The 26,393-nt window shown below is 42.4% G+C and overlaps 1 protein-coding gene across 2 annotated transcripts; it reads left to right on the top strand.

Annotated features, from left to right (window-relative positions):
• The first annotated feature begins 93 nt into the window (after positions 1-93).
• ncapg2 (non-SMC condensin II complex, subunit G2) lies at positions 94-26,078 on the top strand. 2 transcript variants are annotated; one of them, XM_021563055.2, is made up of 27 exons: positions 94-186; positions 402-517; positions 986-1,171; positions 1,618-1,732; positions 1,865-2,022; positions 3,188-3,322; positions 3,579-3,673; positions 4,332-4,488; positions 5,002-5,094; positions 5,199-5,324; positions 5,606-5,785; positions 6,846-6,998; positions 10,129-10,351; positions 10,614-10,708; positions 11,177-11,350; positions 11,580-11,650; positions 11,780-11,933; positions 15,933-16,106; positions 16,192-16,308; positions 20,795-20,935; positions 23,472-23,571; positions 23,763-23,950; positions 24,410-24,553; positions 24,695-24,798; positions 25,036-25,136; positions 25,411-25,513; positions 25,753-26,078. In XM_021563055.2, exons 2-27 carry the CDS (start codon positions 440-442, stop codon positions 25,808-25,810), a joined length of 3,423 nt encoding a protein of 1,140 aa, XP_021418730.2. In that variant the 5' UTR covers positions 94-186; positions 402-439; the 3' UTR covers positions 25,811-26,078. The 2 variants fall into 2 exon arrangements, with proteins under 2 accessions (XP_021418730.2, XP_021418731.2); XM_021563056.2 differs by having other exon boundaries at positions 184-517.
• Positions 26,079-26,393: the final 315 nt, after the last annotated feature.

Raw genomic sequence — 26,393 nt, 5'->3', positions numbered from 1 at the left:
CAATTAATAGCCAACATGTGAAGGGAAAACATGTATTTACAATTTACTGCAAATACAATAAGTGGCTTGCTCTACAAAATGCTGCAAAAACAAATTACAGTAGATTGCGTGCAAGAATTAACGTAATGACGTTGTACAGACGTGGCTCTGGATCTTAAATCTAAATTTGCGCGGGGAAGCAGTTGGGTGAGTGTGTGGCTAGCTAAATCATAATAAGTAATCGTTTATGATTTATAAGAAAAACGACAAAACATTGATATGTATTTAACATTAAATTCGCTTAGTGGTATATAATGGTCTGATGAACTTTATGTCATATTTCAGTCTATAAATCGTAAACACGAATCTAGCTAGCTAGCTAACTTGGCTATGTTATTGTTGCTTTTATCCCAATCCTTCAGAGATTTGACTGTCTGTTTCACGGCACTGGCTAAACGAAATGTCTAAGCGAGAGGCATTTTTAAACTCGGTCTGCAAAGACAATGTGGGGAAATTTCTGAATTTCACTAAACTCCATGTAAGTAACTTACACTTACACTTCGCTAACGTTAGCTAGTTTGTTCTGTCAGTTTGTATTGCAGGGGTGTATTCATTAAATGAGAGTTTCTTTTGGACAAATTCAGTTAGGTCCCTTTCGTTCCATTTGCACGGTTTGCTTCTCTTTGGTTCTGAAATTGTAAACTGATTCCTTTAAAGATTTAATGAATACACACATTGTTAGCTTTTAGCAAGTAAATTATGCTCCAACAAGTGAGCTAACTGTTTACTTACATTTCCGATGAGTGACATGAGCTAGCTATATATCTATATTTAGATGGTATAGCTAAAACCAATGTCATTTTTGTCACCCTTCAAAAATACATCTTATAGGACCAATATCATGAATCTTAAAATGAGTATTTTCTACAACACTGATTTGTTGTTTGTGTATATATCTGAGAGCCTTGCCTCTGACCCCATATTGTTGCTTGAAATGTTACCGCAGAAGGACACGACTGAGCCCTTTGACTTGGAAGAGGTCCTGCAGGAGTTGCCAAAGGTCCAGAGAGAGGCACTGTGGGCCAGACTAGTCACGCTGCTTTGTGACCAACTGGTGGCCTTTCCACCAGCGCAATGGGATGCTGGCATAGAGGAGGACAATGACATGGAGATGGAGGTGTCCCCAGACCTGGTGAGTACTTGTTAGTTATGTCACTTAAAGTGTATTACAATACTAGTATCGTGGCAAGGAAACAAAGCATGAAGCGGGTTTCATTTGAGTGATTACAGTCCTAATTGTTGGAAACGAACCACATTATGTTGTCACTCAGAGTAACATTTGTTTATTTTACATGCTATATCACACAATATTTTACTTAAAGCAGGTTCAACCAAAGAGCTTAGTCTGCCTCTGAGGTTTCTTTTTTTTGCCATGGATAATTGGGTGTCATAGTATTGTGATACTGGTATAGTGACAACTCTTCATCCTGGCCACTCTTGCTCTTCTATATTGTTCCTAACTGGACATGACCAGAGAGATGGTTTTATTTTTGCTCTGACTTCGTCTCCTACATCTAATGTAAGTGTTGTGTACTATTCCTTGATTGAGAGGTGTTCATCTTTACCGTTCTTGTTCAGACGCACACCATATCTGTTCTTGAGGGAGTGACTCTCGTGGTCACGGCTTCGGTTGAAGTCATTGAGGATGGTGACACTTACAACTCTCTCTTAGAGTGCGCCAACATATTAAATGGTGAGTGCCTTAGTTTTATTGAATATTAACCCTGTATCCTTGATTTTTATTTAACTTCTGTAAGTGCTTTTCATAGCCAGTTAAAATAAAATAAAAACTCGACTCTCCTGTCTCTCTGTCGAACAACTCCAGGTGTCTTGCCCTACCTTCCTGCCTCTGAGATGCCTCTGCGGCAGGCTGTCCACGGTCTGTGTGAGGCCTGGTGGAAGAAAGGCCTCCTGGGGAAAGAAGAGCTGGGCCGCACAGCCTTCCTCGTATGCCTGGAGAAGACTCTCATACTGAAGAAACCAGTACGTGCCCTTTAGCACCAACATAGCCTGTCGTTGCTTTTCTATTTTTCTCTCTGTCGGTCTTGCTTTCTCTCTAGCAGGCTTCGTAGGATTGCTTAAAAATATATATCACGGTTATTTTGGTGGAAAATACAGAATGATAGGCTACATGTTTCATGTTTCCTTCATTTTTGGGGGGCTTTTGTTCACCCCCATATCTGATTGTCTTTCCTCCTCTGTGTTTTTGTCAAGCCCCATAAATCCCTAATCATCTTCATCAGGAGTCAAAAAGTGAATGACTGGTCTCATTAATTCTGTTTTATGTCCACTCCGTGGTCTCGACAACAGACAAGCGCTTTCTAATCACCTGGCACTAATCATCTGGCACTCTCATTCAGTGCTCATCTGAAGAATTTGATTTGAGAGTAAGAAATCAGATAAAGTACAATCTCAGAACTGAAGTCTTCAACTCTAGTGTATCTGAGAGAGGTGGATATTTTCAGTGGAGTGATATACGATGATGGTCTGTGTGAGGGGGGGGGGGGGTTCACGAAAATAGTGAATTTTGTGCCCCATTTGATATTTTGTCTACATTTCTAGGAAGTTTAACTCTCAACCCCAACATCTCACCATTGTTTGTTGCTTTGACAAGTCATTTCTGGAGATGATTATTTATTTCATGTGATTAGGGATTCATTTTACGTCTGTCCTTCATTTCCCAGGTCAACCCTGTTATGTGAACTGAACTCTCATTTTAATATGGTAAAACTATTCCTAAAAAAAAAAAATCAAAAGAAACATCGAGCATCTAATAGTCAAATCATAGTGTAAAAAAAGGTGAGCTGGTTCTAATCTTTTTGTCTGTTTTGTGATAACTGAATTGGTCGAGCATAACACGTCAACCCTGTTACCCATAAATAGATAGACAGGCTAGAAATGTTTGAACAACTTAACTTTGTTGTGAAGCATTTAATTGCCACTTCTCAAAAAGGCACCGAATTGGTGGAACGAACCATCCGCATTTTGGGCTGTTCTCCGAAGTGTGTCTCTCTGAGTATCTGGGGGAAATAATTCTCTCTGTATTAACCGTTGGTCTAATCTTGTCACATTTTGTCTTGTGTGGCGTTGACCAGTTTTGTATTTGGGGTTGCTGAATGTTGCCGCTGCGTTGTCCGCGTGTTCTCAGGTGACTGAGATCCGAAGGCTGTGGGGCTTCCATGAGGTGCTGCTGACTGTGGATTTTCAATCGGAGGTCAACAAGGAGCTGATCGATCTGCTGCTGCAGTGCTTCCTCAGTGTCAATCACATCAGAAACGAAGATGTAAGTTTGTGTGTCAGAACGGGGTTTCACATGTATAAACAAATGTATTCAATACTTTATCTGTGCCTGTTTGAGCTTGCCTGGCTTAATATAACAATAGAAAAGACTGCAACCCCTGCACATCTGGTATTCCAGACAGGCTCAAGCAAACGCTCTGTTTTTCAATCGATTTTTGAAGTATTTGTGTGTGTGTGTGTCTGTGTCCTACAGTATCATGCTCACATTGTTGTTCTGACAACATTACTTTCTTGGGCAGGGAAAGCGTCTGATGGTGTTCCTCTTTAGCTGGAATGTCAACTTCATCCGGATGATCCATGGAACCATCAAAAACCAGCTGCCCTACTTTGCAAAGTAAGTGTTTGCGTTTCTAGTTTGGCCTTGTTAGAATGTCTGCCAGATTGGGAGACGGTTCCATCCCCGGTCGAGTCATACCAAAGACTTACAAAATGGGACCCGATGCTTCTGCTTGGCACTCCGCATGCAGGGTTCCCCCAAAAGGTGGCCTGCGAGTGATTTTATTTGGCCTTCCAAGCTTTCAGAGCAAAAACATTATAATTCTTTTTTGAGTTGGACATTAAGGACTGTAAAATTACCAGGATATCAGCTAAAAGTGATTTAAATTGAGGAAATCTGTTCCCAAGTATTCCCACACACAAATATAGAGGCATATATGAATGTATCCCAACGCAATCAAGGTTTGAAATGATTCTGTTTTTGTTTTTCTCACGGTCACTTTACAGAGTACAAATAATATATAGCTTTGTTCGGCCCGCCGGCTGAATGTAATTGGGGACCCCTGATTTGGAGTGGGGCCCTGTCACATGCTAGCGTCCTGTCCAGGGGGTGTAGTTGTACCTCCCGCTGCGGAAACGGGACATGGTCCGTTGTGGCTCGGTCAAGGCTTTCTTATTCTACGGCGGCTGTCAGGAGGCAGTGGTTTTCTACTATTCAATTCATGATGATATACCAGTTGTTGTTTTTTTACTCCTTGGTTGAACTCTTTTCCCAGTTCCCTCACTGACCACATAGCTGAGATCTACTACCGGGCCTGGAAGAAGGCCTCTGGGTTCTGTTTGGAGCAGATAGAGAGCACCTGCATCCAGGACTTCATGCAGCACGCTGTGCTCCTGCACAGGTCTTCACCCGTCCATGCCAAAGTCAGACAGGTGGGCGTGCACGTTTGACTCGGTGCGCGTCCCAAATGGCACCCTATTCCCTCTATAGGGCACTACTTTTGACCAGGGCCCATACTAGTGCACCATATAGGGAATAGAGTGCCACTTGGGACGTGGACAGAGTAATTCTTCAACTGCACACATTACTTGTAAAAAAAGATGTGTATATATATATATTCTCTTCTTTCATATCAAGACTGCTAAGACTTCAGCATAATATAATAATATATGCCATTTAGCAGACGCTTTTATCCAAAGCAACTTAGTCACGCGTGCATACATATTTTTTTTTAAAGATTTTTTTTTTGACGAATGGGATGTCTGGGGAATTGAACACACTATCCTGGTGTCGCAATACCAATGCTCTACCAACTGAGCTACAAAGGACCAGATCATATCAGCAAACCTCTGGCTGGCTTACTTTGCCTCAAAGTTGACATATTCTTTGCAATTGTTGACTTGTGTTTTATGTGTGTGACTGACTGAACTCTCCCTTCTCTCTAGATACTGAGCTACTTTCACAAACTGAAGGGCCGCCACGGGTTGGATGAGATGCTCTACAGACTCTACAAGCCCATTCTCTGGAGAGCGCTAAGTGTACTGTCAAAAGTCCCCTTAACACACACTCTCTTTATTTCTGGATAGTGCCCCCCCCCCCCCCTAGTTGAACTAATGAAGAAATCGTCTCGCTATCATTGTAGGCTGCCAACTCTGAGGTCCGGGCCAATGCCACTCTGCTATTCACAGAGGCCTTCCCTATCCACGACCCCAGCCAGAGCAGTGAGAAGATGGACGAGACCATTCAGAAACAACTGGACACGCTGGTCGTAAGTCAATGTATTATGACATTGAATTTCCAAGTGGCCGTTTTAATGTATTTGAAACTCCAAAAACAAAAATGCCACAAGTTGAGCGAGTACGACAGTTTGGTATTACAAAACATTCCCAAATCAGCATAGAATGTTTCCATGTGTAGATTAAAGGGTCAAATAGTTCAAGTGTAGTGAGCCTTTTTTATCAGAATTGTGTACAGTGTATTCCTGTTTATTCATCAATCTTCTGAAGCTCTCTCCTGTCTATTCCTGTGTGTCTGTTTGTAATATGTCAGAGCCTGCTGGAGGACCCTCAGCCCCTGGTGCGCTCCACAGCCACCCTGGGGGTCTGTAAGATCCTGGCCAAGTGCTGGGAGGTCATCCCCCCCACCGTCATCACCGACTTCCTCAAGAAGCTGGTGGTAGAGCTGGCCAATGATACCAGCTCCCCTGATGTCCGCTGCTCTGTCTTCAAGGTGGGTGACCCCAGTATTGAATACTATAGAACACTATATAGTAGAACATGACTGGCCCATAAGGCTCTAGTCAAAAGCAGTGCACTATATAGGGAATAGGGTGCCATTTGGGATGCAGGTCCCTACAGTGCATACGGGAAGAGTATTCCGACCCCTTCACTTTTCCACATTTTGATACGTTGGAGCCTTATTCTAAAATGGATTAAATAAAAAATAAGGCACATGACATCCCACATGGAATTTGCCAAAAAGCACCTAAAGGACTCTCAGACCAACAAGATTCTCTGGTCTGATGAAATCAAGATTGAACTCTTTGGCCTGAATGCCAAGCGTCATGTCTGGAGGAAACCAGGCACTGCTCATCACCTAGCCGATACCATCCCTACGGTGAAGCATGGTGGTGGCAGCATCATGCTGTGAGGATGTTTTTCAGCGGCAGGGACTGGGAGCCTAGTCAGAATCGAGGGAAGGCTGAACGGCGCAAAGTACAGAGATCCTTGATGAAAACCTGCTCAGGACCTCAGACTGGGGCTAAGGTTCACCTTCCAACAGGACAACGATCCTAAGCACACAGCCAAGACAACGCAGGAGTGTCTTCGAGACAAGTCTCTGAATGTCTCTGAAGTCCGGGCCCAGCCAGAGCCCGGACTTGAACCCAAACATCTCTGGAGAGACCGGAAAATAGCTGTGCAGCAACGCAAGAATGGGATAAACTCTCCAAATACAGGTGTGCCAAGCTTGTGGTGTCATACCCAAGAAGACTTGAGGCTGTAAACTCTACCAACAAAGTACTGAGTGTAGGGTCTGAATACTTATGTAAATGTGATATTTCAGTTTTTATTTGTAAAACATTTGCAAAAATGTCTAAACCAGTTGTTGATTTGTCATTATGGGGAATGTGTGTATATTGAGGGGAGAAAAACAATTGTATCTATTTTAGAATAAGGCTGTGACGTAACAAAGTGGAAAAAGTGAAGGGGTCTGAATGCACTGTGCAACGGTGAACTCTGACCCCCCCCCCACTAGATTGCCACCAGTCATTGTTAAATCTTCTCTCCAGTGTTTGGCCATCGTACTGGACAATGGCTCCAGCCACCCATTGCTTGAGCAGATTCTGCCAGCTCTGAAGAACAGCCTCCATGACACCTCGGAGAAAGTACGCGTGGCCTTCCTCGACATGCTGCTAAAGATTAAAGCGGTGCGGGCCGCCAAGGTAAGACACAGCTTGTGTTTGTTCGCATTGTACAGGCGTGCATAGGTACATATTCCGTATGAACGTCTTTAGCAACGCACATGCCTCGCCCATCTGAGGATCTGTCTTTTTCAGACATCTTTTTCCTGTGTTTGAGGGGTGCAGAATCCACTCTTTCTGGGTGGATTGCTTTCATTTGACTTCTGAGACTCTGTATCGTGTGTCTTTTTTTCTTCTTCTCCCCATTAAATGTTATGACCGCGTAAATGTTCGTAATGACCTGTCAAACACACCCCGGTAAATGTCTGAAATGGGCACAATGTCTTTCAATTGAATCTATAAGAATGCTGAAGCTTAATCTGGGATTTAACGCACTGTCCTGACACTTGCGTCACAAGAAAGAGGAGGAAGATCACTTCTTTCTTTCTTTTTATGATGGGTGTGCATGTTTTGTGGAACTGAAAGAAAGTCATTTTAATACAGTTGAAATGTTTACCAATTTTGATGCGTTGAAATGAAAGAAACTCACCAAAATGAGCCACCTGGATGATGGGGATGTTGTCTGATCTTGCAAACGGTGTAAAGTGTGCTAGGTGTAATCTAGAACCAAGTGTGTTGATCTGTATCCTGAGCGTATCCTGCAATTGACACACTTGTTGAATTATGCAAGAAAACGTGAGAACAGTAATTAATGAGGCACAGACCACGCAGATGAGTGCAGGTAGGATAGACAATGTTTTGTTGGTTGTAACGCCCTGTTCCTCCCCTTTTTATGTTAATTGTTTCATGTCGGCAAATATACACGGTGTGTTTATGCAAATGCACAACATATTTTATTTTAAAACTAAATATTTAAAAAATACCTGCTACAATAAGAATGTACACTGAATGTATAAAACATTAGGAACACCTTCCTAATATTGACTTGTGCCCCCTTTTGCCCTGAGAACAGATTCAATTCGTTGGGGCATTAGTTCTACAAGGGGTTGAAAGCGTTCCACAGGGATGCTGGCCCATGTTTGACTCCAATGCTTCCCACAGTTGTGTCAACTTGGCTGGATGTTCTTTGGGTGGTGGACCATTCTTAAAACACATGGGAAACTGTTCAGAGTGGAAAAACCCAGCAGCGTTGCAGTTCTTGCACCGGTTTGTGTCGCCTGGCACCCTGTTAAAAGGCATATTTTCTCTTGCCCGTTCAACCTCCAATGGCACACATACACAGTCCATATCTCAGTTGTCTCAAGGCTTAACAATCATTATTTAACCTCCCCTTCATCTACACTGATTGAATTGACATCAATCAGGGATAATAGCTTTCACCTGTCATGTAAAGAGCAGGTGTTCCTAATGTTTTCTACACTCAGTGTACTATATGAGTGTACAGTGCCTTGCGAAATTATTCGGCCCCCTTGAACTTTGCAACCTTTTGCCACATTTCAGGCTTCAAACATAAAGATATAAAACTGTATTTTTTTGTGAAGAATCAACAACAAGTGGGACACAATCATGAAATGGAAGGACATTTATTGGATATTTCAAACTTTTTTAACAAATCAAAAACTGAAAAATTGGGCGTGCGAAATTATTCAGCCCCTTTACTTTCAGTGCAGCAAACTCTCTCCAGAAGTTCAGAAGTTCAGTGAGGATCTCTGAATGATCCAATGTTGACCTAACTTGACCTACTGTTGTGAAGAAGTTTAAAGCCGGATTTGGATACAAAAAGATTTCCCAAGCTTTAAACATCCCAAGGAGCACTGTGCAAGCGATAATATTGAAATGGAAGGAGTATCAGACCACTGCAAATCTACCAAGACCTGGCCGTCCCTCTAAACTTTCAGCTCATACAAGGAGAAGACTGATCAGAGATACAGCCAAGAGGCCCATGATCACTCTGGATGAACTGCAGAGATCTACAGCTGAGGTGGGAGACTCTGTCCATAGGACAACAATCAGTCGTATATTGCACAAATCTGGCCTTTATGGAAGAGTGGCAAGAAGAAAGCCATTTCTTAAAGATATCCATAAAAAGTGTCGTTTAAAGTTTGCCACAAGCCACCTGGGAGACACACCAAACATGTGGAAGAAGGTGCTCTGGTCAGATGAAACCAAAATTGAACTTTTTGGCAACAATGCAAAACGTTATGTTTGGCGTAAAAGCAACACAGCTCATCACACTGAACACACCATCCCCACTGTCAAACATGGTGGTGGCAGCATCATGGTTTGGGCCTGCTTTTCTTTAGCAGGGACAGGGAAGATGGTTAAAATTGATGGGAAGATGGATGGAGCCAAATACAGGACCATTCTGGAAGAAAACCTGATGGAGTCTGCAAAAGACCTGAGACTGGGACGGAGATTTGTCTTCCAACAAGACAATGATCCAAAACATAAAGCAAAATCTACAATGGAATGGTTCAAAAATAAACATATCCAGGTGTTAGAATGGCCAAGTCAAAGTCCAGACCTGAATCCAATCGAGAATCTGTGGAAAGAACTGAAAACTGCTGTTCACAAATGCTCTCCATCCAACCTCACTGAGCTTGAGCTGTTTTGCAAGGAGGAATGGGAAAAAATGTCAGTCTCTCGATGTGCAAAACTGATAGAGACATACCCCAAGCGACTTACAGCTGTAATCGCAGCAAAAGGTGGCGCTACAAAGTATTAACTTAAGGGGGCTGAATAATTTTGCACGCCCAATTTTTCAGTTTTTGATTTGTTAAAAAAGTTTGAAATATCCATTAAATGTCGTTCCACTTCATGATTGTGTCCCACTTGTTGTTGATTCTTCACAAAAAAATACAGTTTTAGATCTTTATGTTTGAAGCCTGAAATGTGGCAAAAGGTCGCAAAGTTCAAGGGGGCCGAATACTTTCGCAAGGCACTGTATTCTAAGAAAGAAAAAAAAAGGTGACATTTGACAATAAGTTGAATACCTGAATTGCCACGATAAATTCCTCCAATGCCATTCATTATTTGTCTGTGCCTGTAAACTGTTTCATGTCCAACTTTCGCATTTATTAGACTTGTTTGAAGCCTTTTAACAATTTTGATGGCCGTTGATATCTCCGTTGTCATTTTGTATGTGAAGGCCATAAACCTTTTTTACTTGTGGTGCTCACCCTGATGTACACCCCCTCTTTCACCTGGCCAGTTCTGGAAAGTGTCCTCCATGGAACACCTGCTAGCCCGTCTGGCTGTCGACTCGCAGCCCGTCTCCAAGCGCATCGTCAACCTCCTCTTCAATTCCTTCTTCCCCGTCAACCAATCAGAGGAGGTGTGGTGTGAGCGCTGTGTCACTCTGATTCAGATGAACCCCAAGGCAGCCAGAAAGTTCTACCAGTACTCGCACATCTACACTGCCCCCACTAACATAGGTGAGTTTGTCCCACGTATACACGTCCCCCACCAACATACAGTAGGTGAGTTTGGCCTGCAGCTAAGTAGCGTCTGTCGGCATATGTGGGATTTAAAGCCTTCATTGATCCTTGGAAGTTTACTTTTGTTGAAGTCATAGGTCTTTATTCCCCTGTAGATAATAATTTTTAAAATAAATACATATCTAGCTCGTAGCTGTTGTGAGTCATTTGAAGTTGTTAAAAAACCCCCAGACTGTTTACTGTACCTCTTGTGTCCCAGTCAAGCTGATGCTGACAATCCGCCGGTGTTTGAATGCCTGCATCCAGACTGAAGACCCGAACAAGACCAACCCGACCAACAAGGAGAACGCTAGTGTAAGACTGATTTTTGGATCACTTACAAGGCCAAGGAGATTCTTGTTTGTCAGTGGAATTCATGTACTATAATGATACATGTTTATCATTCAAATTGCCGTCTGGGAATTGTACCTCCCACCCCTTCTTGAAGACAATAAATTAACTTCTAGAAGCCTCATGAGTTAAACTGTCGTACCCCATCAAAACCCCAAATACAGTCTTGTTTTACTCCATTGTAAGCACTGTCTAGCTTCAAACCATGGTTAAAACGATCCTTTTGATCTTATGGAGGGTCAGTCTTTTGAATTTAAGAGTGCTTACATGACTCTAGTGCAGAAAGCCAGTATGAGAGTGCGCTAAGGCTAAGGCTTTTTATGGTTTGAGTGTGGGTACCTACTGAACTCTACATGCCTCCAGCCCCACCACTCAGCTGTTCACCACCACAAGTTGCCGAGTGACAGTTTTTAGTTGATTTTCAAATCTCAGGTTCTTGAGGATGTCCTTTCGGTCAAGGACACGGCGTCCATGGCCAGTCTGCTGGAGGTGGTGGTGATCCTGTGGAGAAGCATCCGGAAAGCCCTGGGGCTCAACAAGGACGCCCTCCAGTACACCACTGTCAAGTTTGGCTCCGTCGTGCCCAAATATTTCAACGTCTTCCAGGTATGAGGTGGATTGGAGGTCGCGTCCCAATAGTCTCTCCTTTCTCCCAAACTGCGCGGACTGAAAGGAAATGACTGGTATATTGAAACTCCCTCTAGCCCATGCCTACACCAATCCAATGTTTTTAAATGTGTGGGGAGTAGTGAGAGTGCACACTTCAGGAAGAAGCTAGATGCACCCTAGATATCATCCACATCTTTTAAGGTGTCCTCACTTTTATCTCTTTCAGGAGGAGCGTTGCACAGTTCCCCTCATCCAACTGGCCTCCCTACTGCCCCCAGCTTCAGTCCCCACTTTCAGGTCAGTGGGGGTCCTGCTAACTTGTCTTTTTGTGTTTGTTTTGTTTTTGTCTCCACTTCAGACTCTTGTCTCTCACTCAATCACTTACTCACGCGTTAACACTGTCCCCTCCTGGTCCCTGTGTTCCAGCTGTGGGGTGCTGTCCAGGCTGAAGAGGCTAGAGGCGGGGGCCAAGGTGTCCCAGTACAGTCAGATCATCGAATGCCTGTGTAGCTGGGGCCAGGCCGCACACGTCCTGGAGCTTATCACCGATTGGCTCACTGAGGCCTTACCCACCGCCACGGTAAGTAAACACACCGAGGTTGCGTCCCAAATGGCATCCAATTCTCTATATATTGCACAAATTGTTGATCAAGGCCCATATGTTCTCTGGTCAAAAGTTGTGCGCTACATAGGGAATTGGGTGCTATTTAGGACACAGACACAGATACATTGTTATGCCTCAGTGGACCCTCAGTGGCTTCTTGGGTATTTATATTTTAGGCCTAAAATATAAATATCCAAATTAACTACTGAGATGTTGTCTAGGGATTCTGCCATTTGAAATCCTTATTATACAAGAGACACAAAATTCAGATTCTACCGCACAACTGCAGTCATATTTTAAGTGTGAAACTAAACAATAACTCAATAATTCATGCGTTCTGGGAGTGCTGTAAAGCCCAGAAGTTATGGGCAGAGTTAGAAAGCTGGCTGTTAGAAGTTTTATAATGTAAGTTAACTTTTTTAATCTGTCTAGCTGCATATTTCAAGACCATGAGGGTGCAGTGAGATACCTAATGGGTTGGACAATTTTCTTTTTGTTTCTTACACTGAACAAAACCTAACACAACATGCAACATTTTTTTTGATTTTACAGTTCATATAAGGAAATCAGTCCATTTAAATGAATTGGGCACTAATCTATGGCTTTTACATTACTGGGAATACAGATATGCATCTGTTGGTCACAGATATTTGCCTCCTTCGCATAGAGTTGATCAAGCTGTTTATTGTGGCATGTGGAATGTTGTCCCACTCCTCGATGGCTGTGCGAAGTTGTTGTATGTTAGAGATGCATGATATATCGGTGAGCATATCGGAATCGGCCGATATTAGCTAAAAATGCCAACATCGGGTATCGCCCGATGTCGAGTCTAACGCCGATGTGCAAAACCGATGTCAAAGCTGACATGCATACATATATAACGAGAGTAGATGACGTAATGACACCACGGAAAACGCAGCGCTACACTGAACAAAAGCAGAAAAATACTAAGCGGCCACTTCCAACAGCTAAACAAGTTCAAGTCGAGCAGTCATTTGAAAGAGTAGGAACATTTCAGCGAGACCACTCAACAGGCGAAATACATTAACGCCGAGAGAATGGGATTCATTATGCTACTTGCTATGGGCGTCACGACTGACATCTGGACCGGCGATGTCAGCCCTGTGAGCATGCTGGGTCTGACAGCACGGTGGGTCGACAAGGATTTCGTACTGAGGAAAGCCGTTATTGCATGCTCAAGAATGTGCTGGTTCTCATACTTCTGCTGCGAAACATGAACACACTCCTAGCGCCATTCGAACAACTGACTGAGAAACTGAGAAATAAGCAAATCAACTGCGTCTGCAGCAGACGTGATGCCCTCTGTCATGGCATTAAAACGCTTGCTCAACCCCACGGTCTGTCAGCAGTTTTGTTAACTTACAAAGTACACTACTAGAGGCTGTGAATAAGCAATTGGGTGGTGTTTTCTCTGAGCCTCTTTACGGTGTCGCCACCATGCTCGATGCTAGGTAACAAGGGCCGCTACTTCGATGCCGACAAGAAACAAGGTTTACGTGAAATGTTACATACACAGCTGGACAGGATGGAAACGGACACAGTGACACTGCGCACCGAGGAAGAGAGGCCACAGACAGAGCTGAAACTTCACTGCTTGACATGTATGATGAAACGACTGAACAAATTAATAACGAAACAGCACAGCAAGTAAATGAAAGAAATAGGTTTTGATTGTCCCCATGACCAGTAAAACCTACGTAAATGCTAACAAAATAACTTTTTGGTGTGTGTAACCTTTTTATTTAACTAGGCAAGTCAGTTAAGAACAAATTCTTATTTACAATGACTGCCTACCCCGGCCAAACCTCGACGACGCTGGGCCAATTGTGCGCTGCCCAATGGGGCTCTCAATTACGGCCGGATGTGATACAGCCTGGATTCGAACCCAGGACTGTAGTGACACCTCTTGCACTGAGATGCAGTGCCTTAGACCACTGCGTTCGTGTTTGTGTGTTTTAACTTTAATGGTACTAAAATGCTGCTAATATTTTTTTGACCGTGTTGTTTTGAAAGATATCGGTATCGTCCAAAAATGTAAAATTGGTGCATCCCTATTGGATATTGTCAGAAGCTGGCACACGCTGTCGTACACGTCAATCCAGAGCATCCCAAACATACCCAATGGGTGACGTCTGGTGAGTATGCAGGCCGTGGAAGAACTGGGACATTTTCAGCTTCCAGGAACTGTCAACAGATCCTTGCTACATGGGGCCGTGCATTGTCATGCTTAAACATGAGGTGATTGCAGCAGATGAAATGCTTGACAATGGGCCTCAGGATCTCGTCACGGTATCTTTGTGCATTCAAATTGCCATCGATAAAATGCGATTTTTGTTTGTCCGTAGCTTATGCCCGCCCATACCATAACCCCACCGCCACCATGGGGCCCTCTGTTCACAATGTTGACATCAGCAAACTGCTCACCCACACAACACCATCTGCCCGCTACAGTTGAAACTGGAATACGTCTGTGAAGAGCACACTTCTCCAGCGTGACAGTCGCCATTGAAGGTGAGACATATTGCCCACTGAATTCGGTTATGACGGCGAACTGCAGTCAGGTCTAGACCCTGGTGAGGATGACGTGCACGTAGATGAGCTCCCTGAGACGTTTCCGTTTATGCATCAATTCTTTGGTTGTGCAAACCCACAGTTTCATCAGCTGTCTAGATGGCTGGTCTCAGACGATCCTGCAGGTGAAGAAGCCGGATGTGGAGTTCCTGGGCGTACTGCCAAATTCTCTAAAACGGTGTTGGGGGCAGATCATAGTAGAGAAAAGAACATTCAATTATCTGGCAACAACTCTGGTGGACATTCCTGCAGTCATCATGTGGCATTGTGACAAAACTGCACATTTTAGAGTGGCCTTTTATTGTCCCCAGCACAATGTGCACCTGTGTAATGATCATGCTGCTTAATCAGATTCTTGATATGGCACACCTGTCAGGTAGATGGATTATCTTGTCAAAGGAGAAATCCTCACTACTGATTTTTTTTTTAATTACATGAGTAAAAATTGGGATGGAAAAACACTCAGTGTAAACTTAAGGGTCATGAACAGTTAAAATCCTATTTTTCATTACATTTTATGATATTTGAAAGAAACCAGATCAAAGTATGATGACTAAAGTATGAAAAATGACTAGCTTTTTTATTGATAAAGTTACTGGTCCCCCAGTAATTTTACTGTGGACTGTCAGCATATGAAATTGAAAGTTTACCCTATTCATTTATGGCCAATATTCATGTTTCCCCTTTCAGCTGTGTCTGATGTTAGCTAGTTACTGGCTTGTTCTTCAGCCAGCATGGAACAAAAGGGGGGAAGGCTCATTCAAAAAATCTGCTGCAGTTGTCAAGTCAACACATCCGTCAGTGCTGCTGTGAACCGCATCACAAGAGACTTGCCACATGTTTAAAAGATGTGTATATATTATTGATGCAATTTCAATGTTCGAGTTGCTTTTGAATATCAACACATTTTCTTGATGATTTTTACTGCATCCAAATTGCTTGACATAGGCATTTCAAAGTTCTGTCAGTCAAGGCGAGCTCATGAATATAAGCTCCCCACTGACTCAGCCTCTCTTTTCAAAATTCCTGATAGTTAGCCATGAGAGAGAACGTACAGTTCAGGGCCTTTTAAATGACTAAAACCAAATATAAAGTATTTAGAAAAGATAATGGACCTATATTTTTTTAATAATATAGTGTTTTGGAACTAATAATCACCCAAATAAAAGCTAGACAGGGAGAAATGAAATTCCAAAAACAGTGAAGTGTTGATTTTATGTTTGAGTGAAAGAACACTGCATTAGCCATGGCAAAGGCAAAGAATTGCAGGAAATTAGCTTTAAAACGGCCATATTTTCTCTCAGCTCCATGGAGAAATGTGTAGAATTGCAGGAAATTGGATGGCCATAACCCCCCCTTCCTGCTCCCACTTGTCCTTCACAGGGCAACGGGAACACCAGTCGGAAAGTGCGCATCCAGGAGACAGTGGAGGCCAAGCCAGACCTGGGGTTAGATTACCTGGAGTACCTGGTCAGCCGCACCTCCACGCGGGACTGCATACTGCCCTTCAGGCATGGCCAGCTCAAACAGCTGCACAAAGCCCTCGGGGCCTGGAAGGTACAGTAGATATATTTTGTTTTATGTTGCTTATATGTGCTGTGATAGGCATAGGTGTGATCCTGTGTCCTGTTTGCCTCCACAGTTGGTGCTGTACTCCCATCTGAGCTCTTCTGAGGCCCAGGCCGATGTTCCCAGTGCAGAAACAGCACTGAGGGCGTTTGCCCTTCACGCACGTCTCAGTGCCCATCTACACCACAAAGTGAGTTCTATCGCCTACATACTTCTACCTCTACTGCAAAACAGACCGATTCAGACTCCTCAAATCTGTGTACGGTAGTGCTTTGGACACGATAAATTGACAGAATTATCATCAGGGTTGGTCAATTCCAATTTCATTTCAAATTCCAAATACAATTCAAGCAGGATGTGGAGAATTTACTCGGAATTGCAGCAGTCTTCAAAACATTTTAATTGGAATTTAATTATAATTTAGACTGTCTGAATTTAATTGGAACTGAACATGAACCATCCTTGGAATAGAATTGTAATTGAATTTAAATTGGAAAATAAAAACATCCTGTAGAATGGAACTTTGAATTATGAAACTTGAATTGTATTCAAATTGTGTGCGGGAGTTAATGCATTGAAATTGATTGCAAACTTTATTTTAAATCAAATAATTATATACATGTTTTCTAATGAGGAGTTGATGTGCAATATATTTCCTGTTCGGTTATTTTGGTCCAATTAAAGCCATAGTTCACCAAAATGACATTGGTTTTCTAGCCCTTAAGCAGTCAATGAACTATGTAACTTTAATAATTTGGGTGAACTATCCCTTAAGGATGCCTTTTATACTAAGTATTGTTTACACAATTATTATGTATTGCTTCATAATTCTACAACGTATGCCATTAAGCAGTCACTTTTATCCAAAGCAACTTAGTCATTCATGCATACATTTTTTACGGAAGGTTGGTCCGGGGAATCTAACCCACTACTATCCTGTCGTTGCAAAAACCATGCTCCACCAACTGACCTACAGAGGACTACAAAATGTTGGAAAGATACATTTTAAATGGTGTCAGGGGCTGATTTAACATATTTCCCAGCAAGCAGTTTTGCTGGTCCATTTTTTTCAAATGATTTGTTTGTCTTTGTTTGTACGTTGATTGTTATTTATATTATGCAGCACAAAGATAAATCATTGTTTTTATTTATTATATACTCTAATCTGTTAGTGGTTGGATTTATTGCACCCGTTATTGAGACTGTGGAGCTACTAAATATGGTTTATGTTGTCTTGTCTCTCTCTACCTTACAATCAGTCTGAATGCAAAATGTGCCTGATGAACTATTCTAAATGTTGCAAATCCACCATTTTGGCTGGATTTCAACGGGAAATAAACACCACCCTGAAGGTTATCGTAATTTGGTCAAATGGCCTGTGCAAGTCAAATATATAATTTTGTGGGGCTAGGAAGTAAACAGGCAATCAAATATGTAGCTTCTGGTATTTGAGCACACTTAGATTTGCATATGTTATGTAGCCTTTGATAGAGGCTGGACATGCAAATGCATTTAGTAAGTTAATAACAAACAGTCATGGGGGGGGGGGGGGGGGGGGGGGGGGGCGGGATTTCCAACGTTCACTCTAAAGGCACACTAGGATATACAGTGCATTCGGAAAGTCTTTAGGCCCTTTGACTTTTTCCACATTTTGTTACGTTAAAACCTCATTCTAAAATGGATTACAAGTATATTTTTCTTATCGATCTACACACAATACCCCATAATGACAAAGCAAAAACAGGATTGTAGATTTTTGCAAATGTATTAAACTGATATCACATTTTACATAAGTATTCAGACCCTTTACTCAGTACTTTGTGGAATCACCTTTGGCAGCGATTACAGCCTCGTGTTTTCTTGGGTATGACGCTACAAGCTTGGCACACCTGTATTTGAGAAGTTTCTCCCATTCTTCTCTGTAGATCTTCTCAAGCTCTGTCAGGTTGGATGTGGAGCGTCACTGCACAGTTATTTTCAGGTCTCTCCAGAGATGTTCAAGTCCGGGCTCTGGCTGGGCCACTCAAGGACATTCAGAGACTTGTGCCGAAGCCCCTCCTGCGTTGTCTTGGCTGTGTGCTTCGGGTCGTTGTCCCATTGGAAGGTGAACCTTCGCCCCAGTCTGAGGTCCTGAGGGCTCAGAAGTAGGTTTTCATCAAGGATCTCTCTGTACATTGCTCTGTTCATCTTTCCCTAGATCCTGACTAGTCTCCCAGACCTTGCCGCTGAAAAACATCCCCACAGCATGACGCTGCCACCACCATGCTTCACCGTAGGGAGGTTGCCAGGGTTCCTCCAGACATGACGCTTGGCATTCAGGCCAAAGAGTTCAATTTTGGTTTCATCAGACCAGAGAATTTTGTTTCTCGTGGTCTGACAGTCTTTATGTGCCTTTTTGCAAACTCCAAGCAGGCTGTCATGTGCCTTTTACTAAGGAGTGGTTTCTGTCTACCATAAAGGCCTGATTTAGTGGAGTGCTACAGAGATGGTTGTCCTTCTGAAAAGTTTTCCCATCTCCACAGAGGAACTATGGAGCTCTGTCAGAGCGACCATCGGGTTATTGGTCACCTCCCTGACCAAGGCCCTTCTCCCCCGATTGCTCAGTTTGGCCGGGCAGCCAGCTCTAGGAAGATTCTTGGTGGTTCCAAACTTCTTCCATTTAAGAATGATGGAGGCCATTGTGTTCTTTGGGACCTACAATGTTGCAGACATTTTTGGTACCCTTCTCCAGATCTGTGCCTCGACACAATCCTGTCTCTGAACTCTGCACAATTCCTTCGACCTCATGGCTTGGTTTTTGCTCTGACATGCACTGTCAACTGTGGGACCTCATATAGACAGGTGTATGCCTTTCCAAATCATGTCACAACAAGTTGAATGTACCACAGGTGGACTCCAAAAAAATGGTAGAAACATCTTGAGGATGATCAACGGAAACAGGATGCGTCTGAGCTCAATTTCGAGCCTCATAGCAAATGGTCTGAATACTTAAGTAAATCGGGTGTTTGTTTAAAAAGCAAACAAAACACTTTTCTAAAAAGTTAACTTTGTTATTATGGGTATTGTGTGTAGATTAAGGTAAACAATTAATTTAATCCTTTTTACAATAAGGCTGTAATGTAACAAAATGTGGAAAAAGTCAAGGGGTCTGAATACTTTCCGAATGCACTGTAAGAAAATATTGCCTTATATCCCAAAGTGCCTGTTCGTGAACTTTGGAATTACCACACATGACTGTGTTTGCTCGTGACAGAGACATGGTTGTTACATTCAATTCTTATCAAAACTGTAGACTTCAAGTGAGTGTGTAAGTGAATATATTTTCCTTCAAATGTAACCCTTTATGACATCACATTACATATCATAAGGCTATACCTCAACAGATTAGTTTTACCTTAACACAGGATGTAACATGAGATCAATCAATCAATGTGCGTACAAAAACAGATATTTAAACACAATTCTAAAAAAAAATAACTTGCAATAAAGCATTCTCTGTAAATATGATAGTGATGGGTGTGGATTTGAGTGTCTGTTTTACACCAGAGAAAAAGGACACAATCACACTCTGGTTATTAACATCAATGGGTTATTTTACAACACTGAGTGTTTAATTTAACTCCTGAATGAATAAACCTCTCACTACCTTTTTTTATTAATAGTGTTTTTCCTTTATTAGTCAGATGCATAGCATGACAGGTGGAGACGGCAATTGAACCCTGGTCTCCAGCCGGAAAGCACATGTTTGCTTGTTGCGGGGAGTGTTGCCCACAGGACCATGGCTCTGGAGTATCCTCTCGTTTCTATCATTAATCTTGTTTCGGACTACAGTTTGCAATTGTAAATGTTACATAGTGGGTTTTGTTTGAATATTAATGTGTAGAAAATGTATATTTTTGTTTTTTTTTTGACGATTTTTGTTTTTCGAGAGCATGTAGGTTTGTTCCTTAGAATGTGCTAAACCAATTTGGCTGAAAACTGTATAAAGTAATAATGAATAATACAGTAGGCACTACTGAGTGGAATGGGATATTTTGCATATTTATTTTTTGCATTATTTCATGCTCATATTAAATAGCTTTAATTAATTGGATGGGTTCTATTTCTATCTAATTGGATGTTTTACATCTTTGACATATGTTTTAATTTGGAAAGTATCTTACGGTGTTTTATATATTTTACAAGTTAAGCCAATTCCCCAAATTCCTGAACGTTTTCAGAGTTCAGCGGTTACGGGTTGTCCCATTTAGCAATCATCCACATTTCAAACGTCACGTATCTCCAGTCTAGTATCAGCCACTTTATCATAATTAACGATCAGCAAAATGTCCTCGGAAGTGTTGGCTTTTGTCGGTGTCTGTAATTTGGTTTATCGTCCCAGGTCTAATGAACAGTACTTGGCATATAACTGGTATTCTGTAGCTCAGTTGGTCGAGCATGGCAATTGCGACGCCAGGGTAGCGTGTTCAATTCCTGGAACCACCCATACGTTTAAATAATAATAAATGATGCACGCATAACTAAGTAGACTTTGAATAAAAGTGTCTGCTAAACGGCATATATTATTTATTATATTAATTTCTGGTCTGTGCCGTGTTTGGGCTATAACCACCTTTTACCACCTGTTATAACCACCCAGGGCTTTCTGTTCTATAACCACGTCTTTTCTTTCTCAGTTCTCTGAGTGCAGGGATTTCCTGGTTTCTGTGGAGAACACCGCAGCATGGGTGGCAGAGAGGGCGCTGCCCTTCCTGGTCAGTCCCAGTGAGGGAGGGGTCACTGAGCAGCAGCAGGGCCTCGCCAGGCAGGTGGTAGAGGTAAGCACAACCTGCTGGATAGGGAGCCAGGTATCAACCACGGGAGGGGGTTTACGCTGCGTTTATGTACAGTACACCTATGTGTTAGTGCTGTGTTCAGTATTCTGAGGTAGCTCAGGGGTGTCAAACGCGATTCCTGGAGGGCTGTGGGTCTGCTGGTTGTGTTATTTATTTTCCATTTGTGTCCAACTAAGTCCAAGAGAAACCAGGTGAGGGGAATTCCTAGCTAATCAATGACCTCAATTGAGAGTCAATCAAATGTATTTCACAACGCCTTTTTTACATCAGCAGTTGTCAGTGTTATTCTGAAAGCCTTTCAGACATAAAAGAACCGCTGTGGTAAATAGTTTGAATTAAGTCATGGTAATGTATGAGGATCTTTATAGTTTTATGGTCAGCAGATCAATTCTTCTCCTTTTCTTAGGTTTTCAGTTCTAGCTAAGGCTGCGCTCCAAATGGCACACTAATCCCTATGTAGTGCATTACTTTTGGTCAAAAGTAGTGCACTTTTAGGGAATAGGGTTCCATTTGGGGCACAAGCCTTAGTTGGTTATAGGTTGTTATTCCACACTCTCGCCTATCAGCTCTCTGCTGTATGCCGCCCACTCCCAGAGAGCTAGATGGACTCATTTGTTCTTTTGAAATGGGCTTCTCTAGTTATTTCTGCCATTACTCTCTCGAGTCTGTCGCCCAAAGGCTGCTGCTGTGAGCGGATATTGAAAATAAACCCTCCTATTTATCTCGGTACTCACTTCTGCTGCTACCACCAACTCTAGGGCTCCAGCACCAACACTTGAGATAGTATGGTGGCTTATGCAATGCATTGTTCTCCAGGAAAAATGTGCAAAAAAATGAAATGTTTAGTGATTGAACGTTATTATTGTCCTGCGATATACAGTACCAGTCGAGTTTAGACACACCTACTCATTCCAGGGTTTTTAATTTATTTGTACCATTTTATACATTGTAGGACAATAGTGAAGGCATCAAAACTATGAAGTAACCCGAAAAGTGTTAAACAAATCAAAATATATTTGAGATTCTTCATAGTAGCCACCCTTTGCTTTGCTTTGCTTTGCACAACCAGCTTCATTAGGTAGTCACCTGGGGTGCATTTCAATTAACAGGTGTGCCTTGTTAATTTGTGGAATTTCTTTCCTTCTTTGTGCGTTTTAGCCAATCAGTTGTGTTGTTACAAGGAAGGGAGGGCAATCTTCTGTATACCCCATTTGGTAAAAGACCAAGTCCATATTATGGCAAGAACGGCTCAAATAAGCAAAGAGAAACGACAGTCCATCATTACTTTAAGACATGAAGGTAAGTCAATCTGGAAAATTTCAATAACTTTGAAAGTGCAGTCGCAAAAACCATTAAGCGCTATGATGAAACTGGCTCGCATGAGGACCACCACAGGAAAGGAAGACCCAGAGTTACCTCTGCTGCAAAGGATAAGTTCATTAATTACCAGCCTCAGAAATTGCTGCCCAATTAAATGCTACACAGAGTTCAAGTAACAGACTCATCTCAAAATCAACTGTTCAGAGGAGACTGTGTGAATCAGGCCTTCATGTTCAAATTGGTGCAAAGAAACCACGACTAAAGGACACCAATAAGAAGAAGAGACTTGCTTGTGCCGAGAAACACGAGCAATGGACATTAGACCCTGTGGAAATTTGTCCTTTGGTCTGATGAGTCCAAATATGAGATTTTTGGTTCCAACCGCCATGTAGGTGAACAGATGATCTCCGCATATGTGCTTCCCACCGTGAAGCATGGAGGAGGTGGTGTGGGGGTGCTTTGCTGGTGACACTGTCTATGATTTATTTAGAATTCAAGGCACACTTAACCAGCATGGTTTGCCCTTAGTGGGACTATCATTCGTCTTTCAACAGGACAATGACCCAACACACCTCCAGGCTGTGTAAGGGCTATTTGACCAAGAAAGAGAGTGATGGAGTGCTGCATCAGATGACCTGGCCTCCACAATCACCCAACCTCAACCCAATTGAGATGGTTTGGAATAAGTTGGACCGCAGAGTGAAGGAAAAGCAGCCAACAAGTGCTCAGCATATGTGGGAACTCCTTCAAGACTGTTGGAAAAGCATTCAAGGTGAAGCTGGTTGAGAGAATGCCAAGAGTGTGCAAAACTGTCATCAAGGTAAAGGGTGGCTACTTTGAAGAATCTCATATCAAATATATTTAGATTTTGTAAAAAAAATAAAAATAATAATAATTAAAAAAAGTGGGTTACGACATGATTCCATTTGTGTTATTTCATAGTTTTGATGTCTTCACTATTATTTTACAATGTAGAAAATAGTAAAAATAAAGAAAAACCGTTTCATGAGTAAGTGTCCAAACTTTTGACTGGTATTGTAGTTTAGTTGTTTGGTCTTTCAGCATGATTACAGGTTCTTAAACAGTTGTCAATACAAACTCTGATTTACTATTAAAAAAACACACATTGATGCAAGAGTTTCTGTATGTTAATGTTTTCTGTCCCTCTTTACTCTAACGTTATTGTGATGTTTGGCAGAATTTCCTCACAGTGTGCAGCGATGTGATCCGGGTGGGCCTTGGGGACGAGGAGTTCAAAGGGCAGGTCCTTCACCTGTGCTCCGTCGTGCTCCTCTCTGGTGAGTATAGCTATCTACACTACACAGATACAATTTCAGAGACATGCAGAGTCAATATGAAGGAGTAGGCCACTTTAGAGCCATTTTGGATCTGTAAATCAACTTTGCCATAAGGCACATTTGGAAACGTAGATTGTCGCTTGTGCACCTAGTCTAATTTCACTGTGTGTGTGTGTGTGTTGTGTTCTCAGAGAAGGGCTACCTGTGTGTTCCACTGCTGCTCTCTGTGCTGACGGAGGTGGCGGAGAACTACGTCCCCGAGAACCAGGCCCAGGACGACCAGTCCTCCATCATCCTCAGCGTGGTTACCAACATCTTCCAGAAGATCCTGGAGGTCATGGCTCGCCGCCTGAGGAAGGACCCTGAGGAGGGCCAGGAGGTGTGGAGGATGGCTGCTTCGCAAATGGCACCCTTCACTATTTATAGGGAATAGGGTTCCATTTTGGATGCATCTGAAGTCATCAGTCGCCGTATCAACAAAGGGCTTTTTATTGACTGTTTGGTTTGGTGTGTGCTGATTTGAGTGTCAATCAAAAACGCACCCTTAGGTCATTAGAGGTCGTCTCTTCAATCAGATTGTTAATGGCTGTGTCTATAAATAATACCTATTTGGCCGAACAACAGAAGCAGTACTGGAGTCATATGTATCAAGCTTCTCAGAGTAGGGTTGAGGATTAGCTCCCCCCTATCCATGTGATCGTATTCATTGTGATCTAAATGACTGAACTGCACTCCTACTCTTAGACACATGATACATTATGGCCACTGTTCAGCTCGCAAATGTGAATAGATGATTTTAAGGTTGTTTCTCTCTCTCTCTCTCCCCTGGCTATTGTAGCTGTGGCACTCGGCTGTTCCCGCTCTAGGAAACTTCCTCCAGGTCGTTCAGGCTTGGTCGGGCTTCGACTCCAACCCCCTAAACGGGGTGTTTTCAACCATCTGTGCTGCAACCCTGGCGGCAAGCCAACACTCCCTTCAAAGGGTAAGAGCAAACTAAGATGGCTGATTCACTACAAACACTATTTCCCTACATAGAAAATATGATTCACAATGTTTATAGGTTGCGTATTAAGAACACGTACCATATTTTGTTTGCGCTGATCTTAAAACGTTTCTGTCTTAGATTACACATCCCCAAGAGGTCAAAATACCAGAGACAGTCCAGGATTTGCCTCCTCTCTCGTGCATCTTGTTGGACGTTCTCCTCAAATCGCCCCCTGTCACCAGGTAACTTCTCCCCAAGAGTTGCTGCTTTCTGACTGCGCTGGCTTTTTTTGTTGTTTTTTTTAATAGATTTTTCACATATAAGGAGTAATAAGAAACAGAACAGACAAAACAAACACGGTCAACACCACACAATGTCATATAAAGACCGTGTTAAATCAAACACAAGAAAAGAAAGAGAATGGAATAATGTACTTTTTCTTTCGTAGTTTCTGAACCAAGGTCTCTTCTCTCTTTCAGGGCCTTCCTGGCAGAGATCAACTCAACTGTTGACTCCGAGGTCATTGACGGTCTGACCGGATTGGCTGCAGTCCTTCACATTCTGGCAGTTGTCAGACAGAGTGAGTAAAACTGTTGCAAATAAAGACATCCTTTTATCTAGGTCCTAAACGATGTTTTGTTTTCACATTTATGATTCGTTTCTGACAGAGGAGCTACAGGTTTTTTTTTGCTGCTAACTTTTGCCCGGCGTGAGCAGAACGCGTTCCAGTCCATCGACTGTTCTCGGGCCCGAGCCGGTTGTTTATGCCCAGGTTTCATTTAAACGAATCAAATGGAAGAAGTTGCGTGTCCTGTGTGGCTGCCCTGTAATGATTGTGCCCGTTTTTCTTCCAGACGGGAAGTTTAAGGCAGATCTGAAGAGTACAGCCGTGTCCATCCAGAGGCAGCTTCAGAAACATTGCGCCGTCACGGCTGAGAACGAAGGACACATCCAGAGGTGATTAGACTAACGGACGTCGCAATGGTTGCGTCCCAAAGAGCACCCTGTTGTTCACTACTTTTGACAAGGGCCCATAGGGATCTGCCCAATAATGTTTTGTGCTGCTGCCATGCATGTCATAGGTCTCTCTTTATGTACTGCTCGTAAACTGGGAATTTTGAGAGTGCAACTTACATTTTAATGGCAAAATAGCAACCTAAAAATGACATTAAAAAAATGTTTTCTCTTTTCTCCAGGGTAATCTACGAATCTGCTATCAATACATTAAATGAGCTTCTGATGCCAAGCCATTGAGGGGACAAGAGCGAGAGAACGTCAACATTTTTAACATATATTTAACATTTTCTAATTGTATTTGTGTTGCCAGTGTCAGCAATTTTTCTGTTCTGTTCTATATATATTTTTTTTTAAGCTTTTCAATGTAATCATGGGTTATGCAGAATGATTTGTAACTTGTGCTTTGGATTTATGTATTGCCTTAGTAGATATAGATATGCTGCATAAACTGAACTGTGTGTAACATTGTTCACTGTTTAAAAATAAATTGAAATTTTTGTTTCAGCTTTGTCGTTGTGGATTCTCTGTCAAATGCCTCTAAGGAAATCAATCACCTGATCTATACCATTTAAAAATTGTTATTTTATCATATGTACTATGTTTGAACAATTTATTGATGGACATTTGTGTTTGTTTTCATTTAGTTTTGCTCCACCCAACACAAACAGTTTAGACATTCCAGACAGCCTTTAATTAACCTGAAACGCACAGGTTACCGCCCAACACCGAACCCACTGGAGGAAGTCTGTGAGTGACCTAACATGCTCCCTAGAGCGCAAAAAAGTCAAGTAAGTCATGCATGTTTTTACCATAGATGTTG

Source organism: Oncorhynchus mykiss, chromosome 15 (genome assembly GCF_013265735.2).
Source record: "Oncorhynchus mykiss isolate Arlee chromosome 15, USDA_OmykA_1.1, whole genome shotgun sequence".
Taxonomy (NCBI): domain Eukaryota; kingdom Metazoa; phylum Chordata; class Actinopteri; order Salmoniformes; family Salmonidae; genus Oncorhynchus; species Oncorhynchus mykiss.
The sequence above is the reverse complement of the archived record's forward strand: the minus strand, read 5'-3'. Positions and strand labels throughout refer to the sequence as shown.

Coding starts and splice junctions, on each gene's coding strand:
- ncapg2 (XM_021563055.2), top strand. CDS start 440: ATGTCTAAGCGAGAGGCATTTTTAAACTCGGTCTGCAAAGACAATGTG. Junction 3,323..3,578: donor ATCACATCAGAAACGAAGAT/GTAAGTTTGTGT, acceptor TTTCTTGGGCAG/GGAAAGCGTCTGATGGTGTT. Junction 4,489..5,001: donor TCCATGCCAAAGTCAGACAG/GTGGGCGTGCAC, acceptor CCTTCTCTCTAG/ATACTGAGCTACTTTCACAA.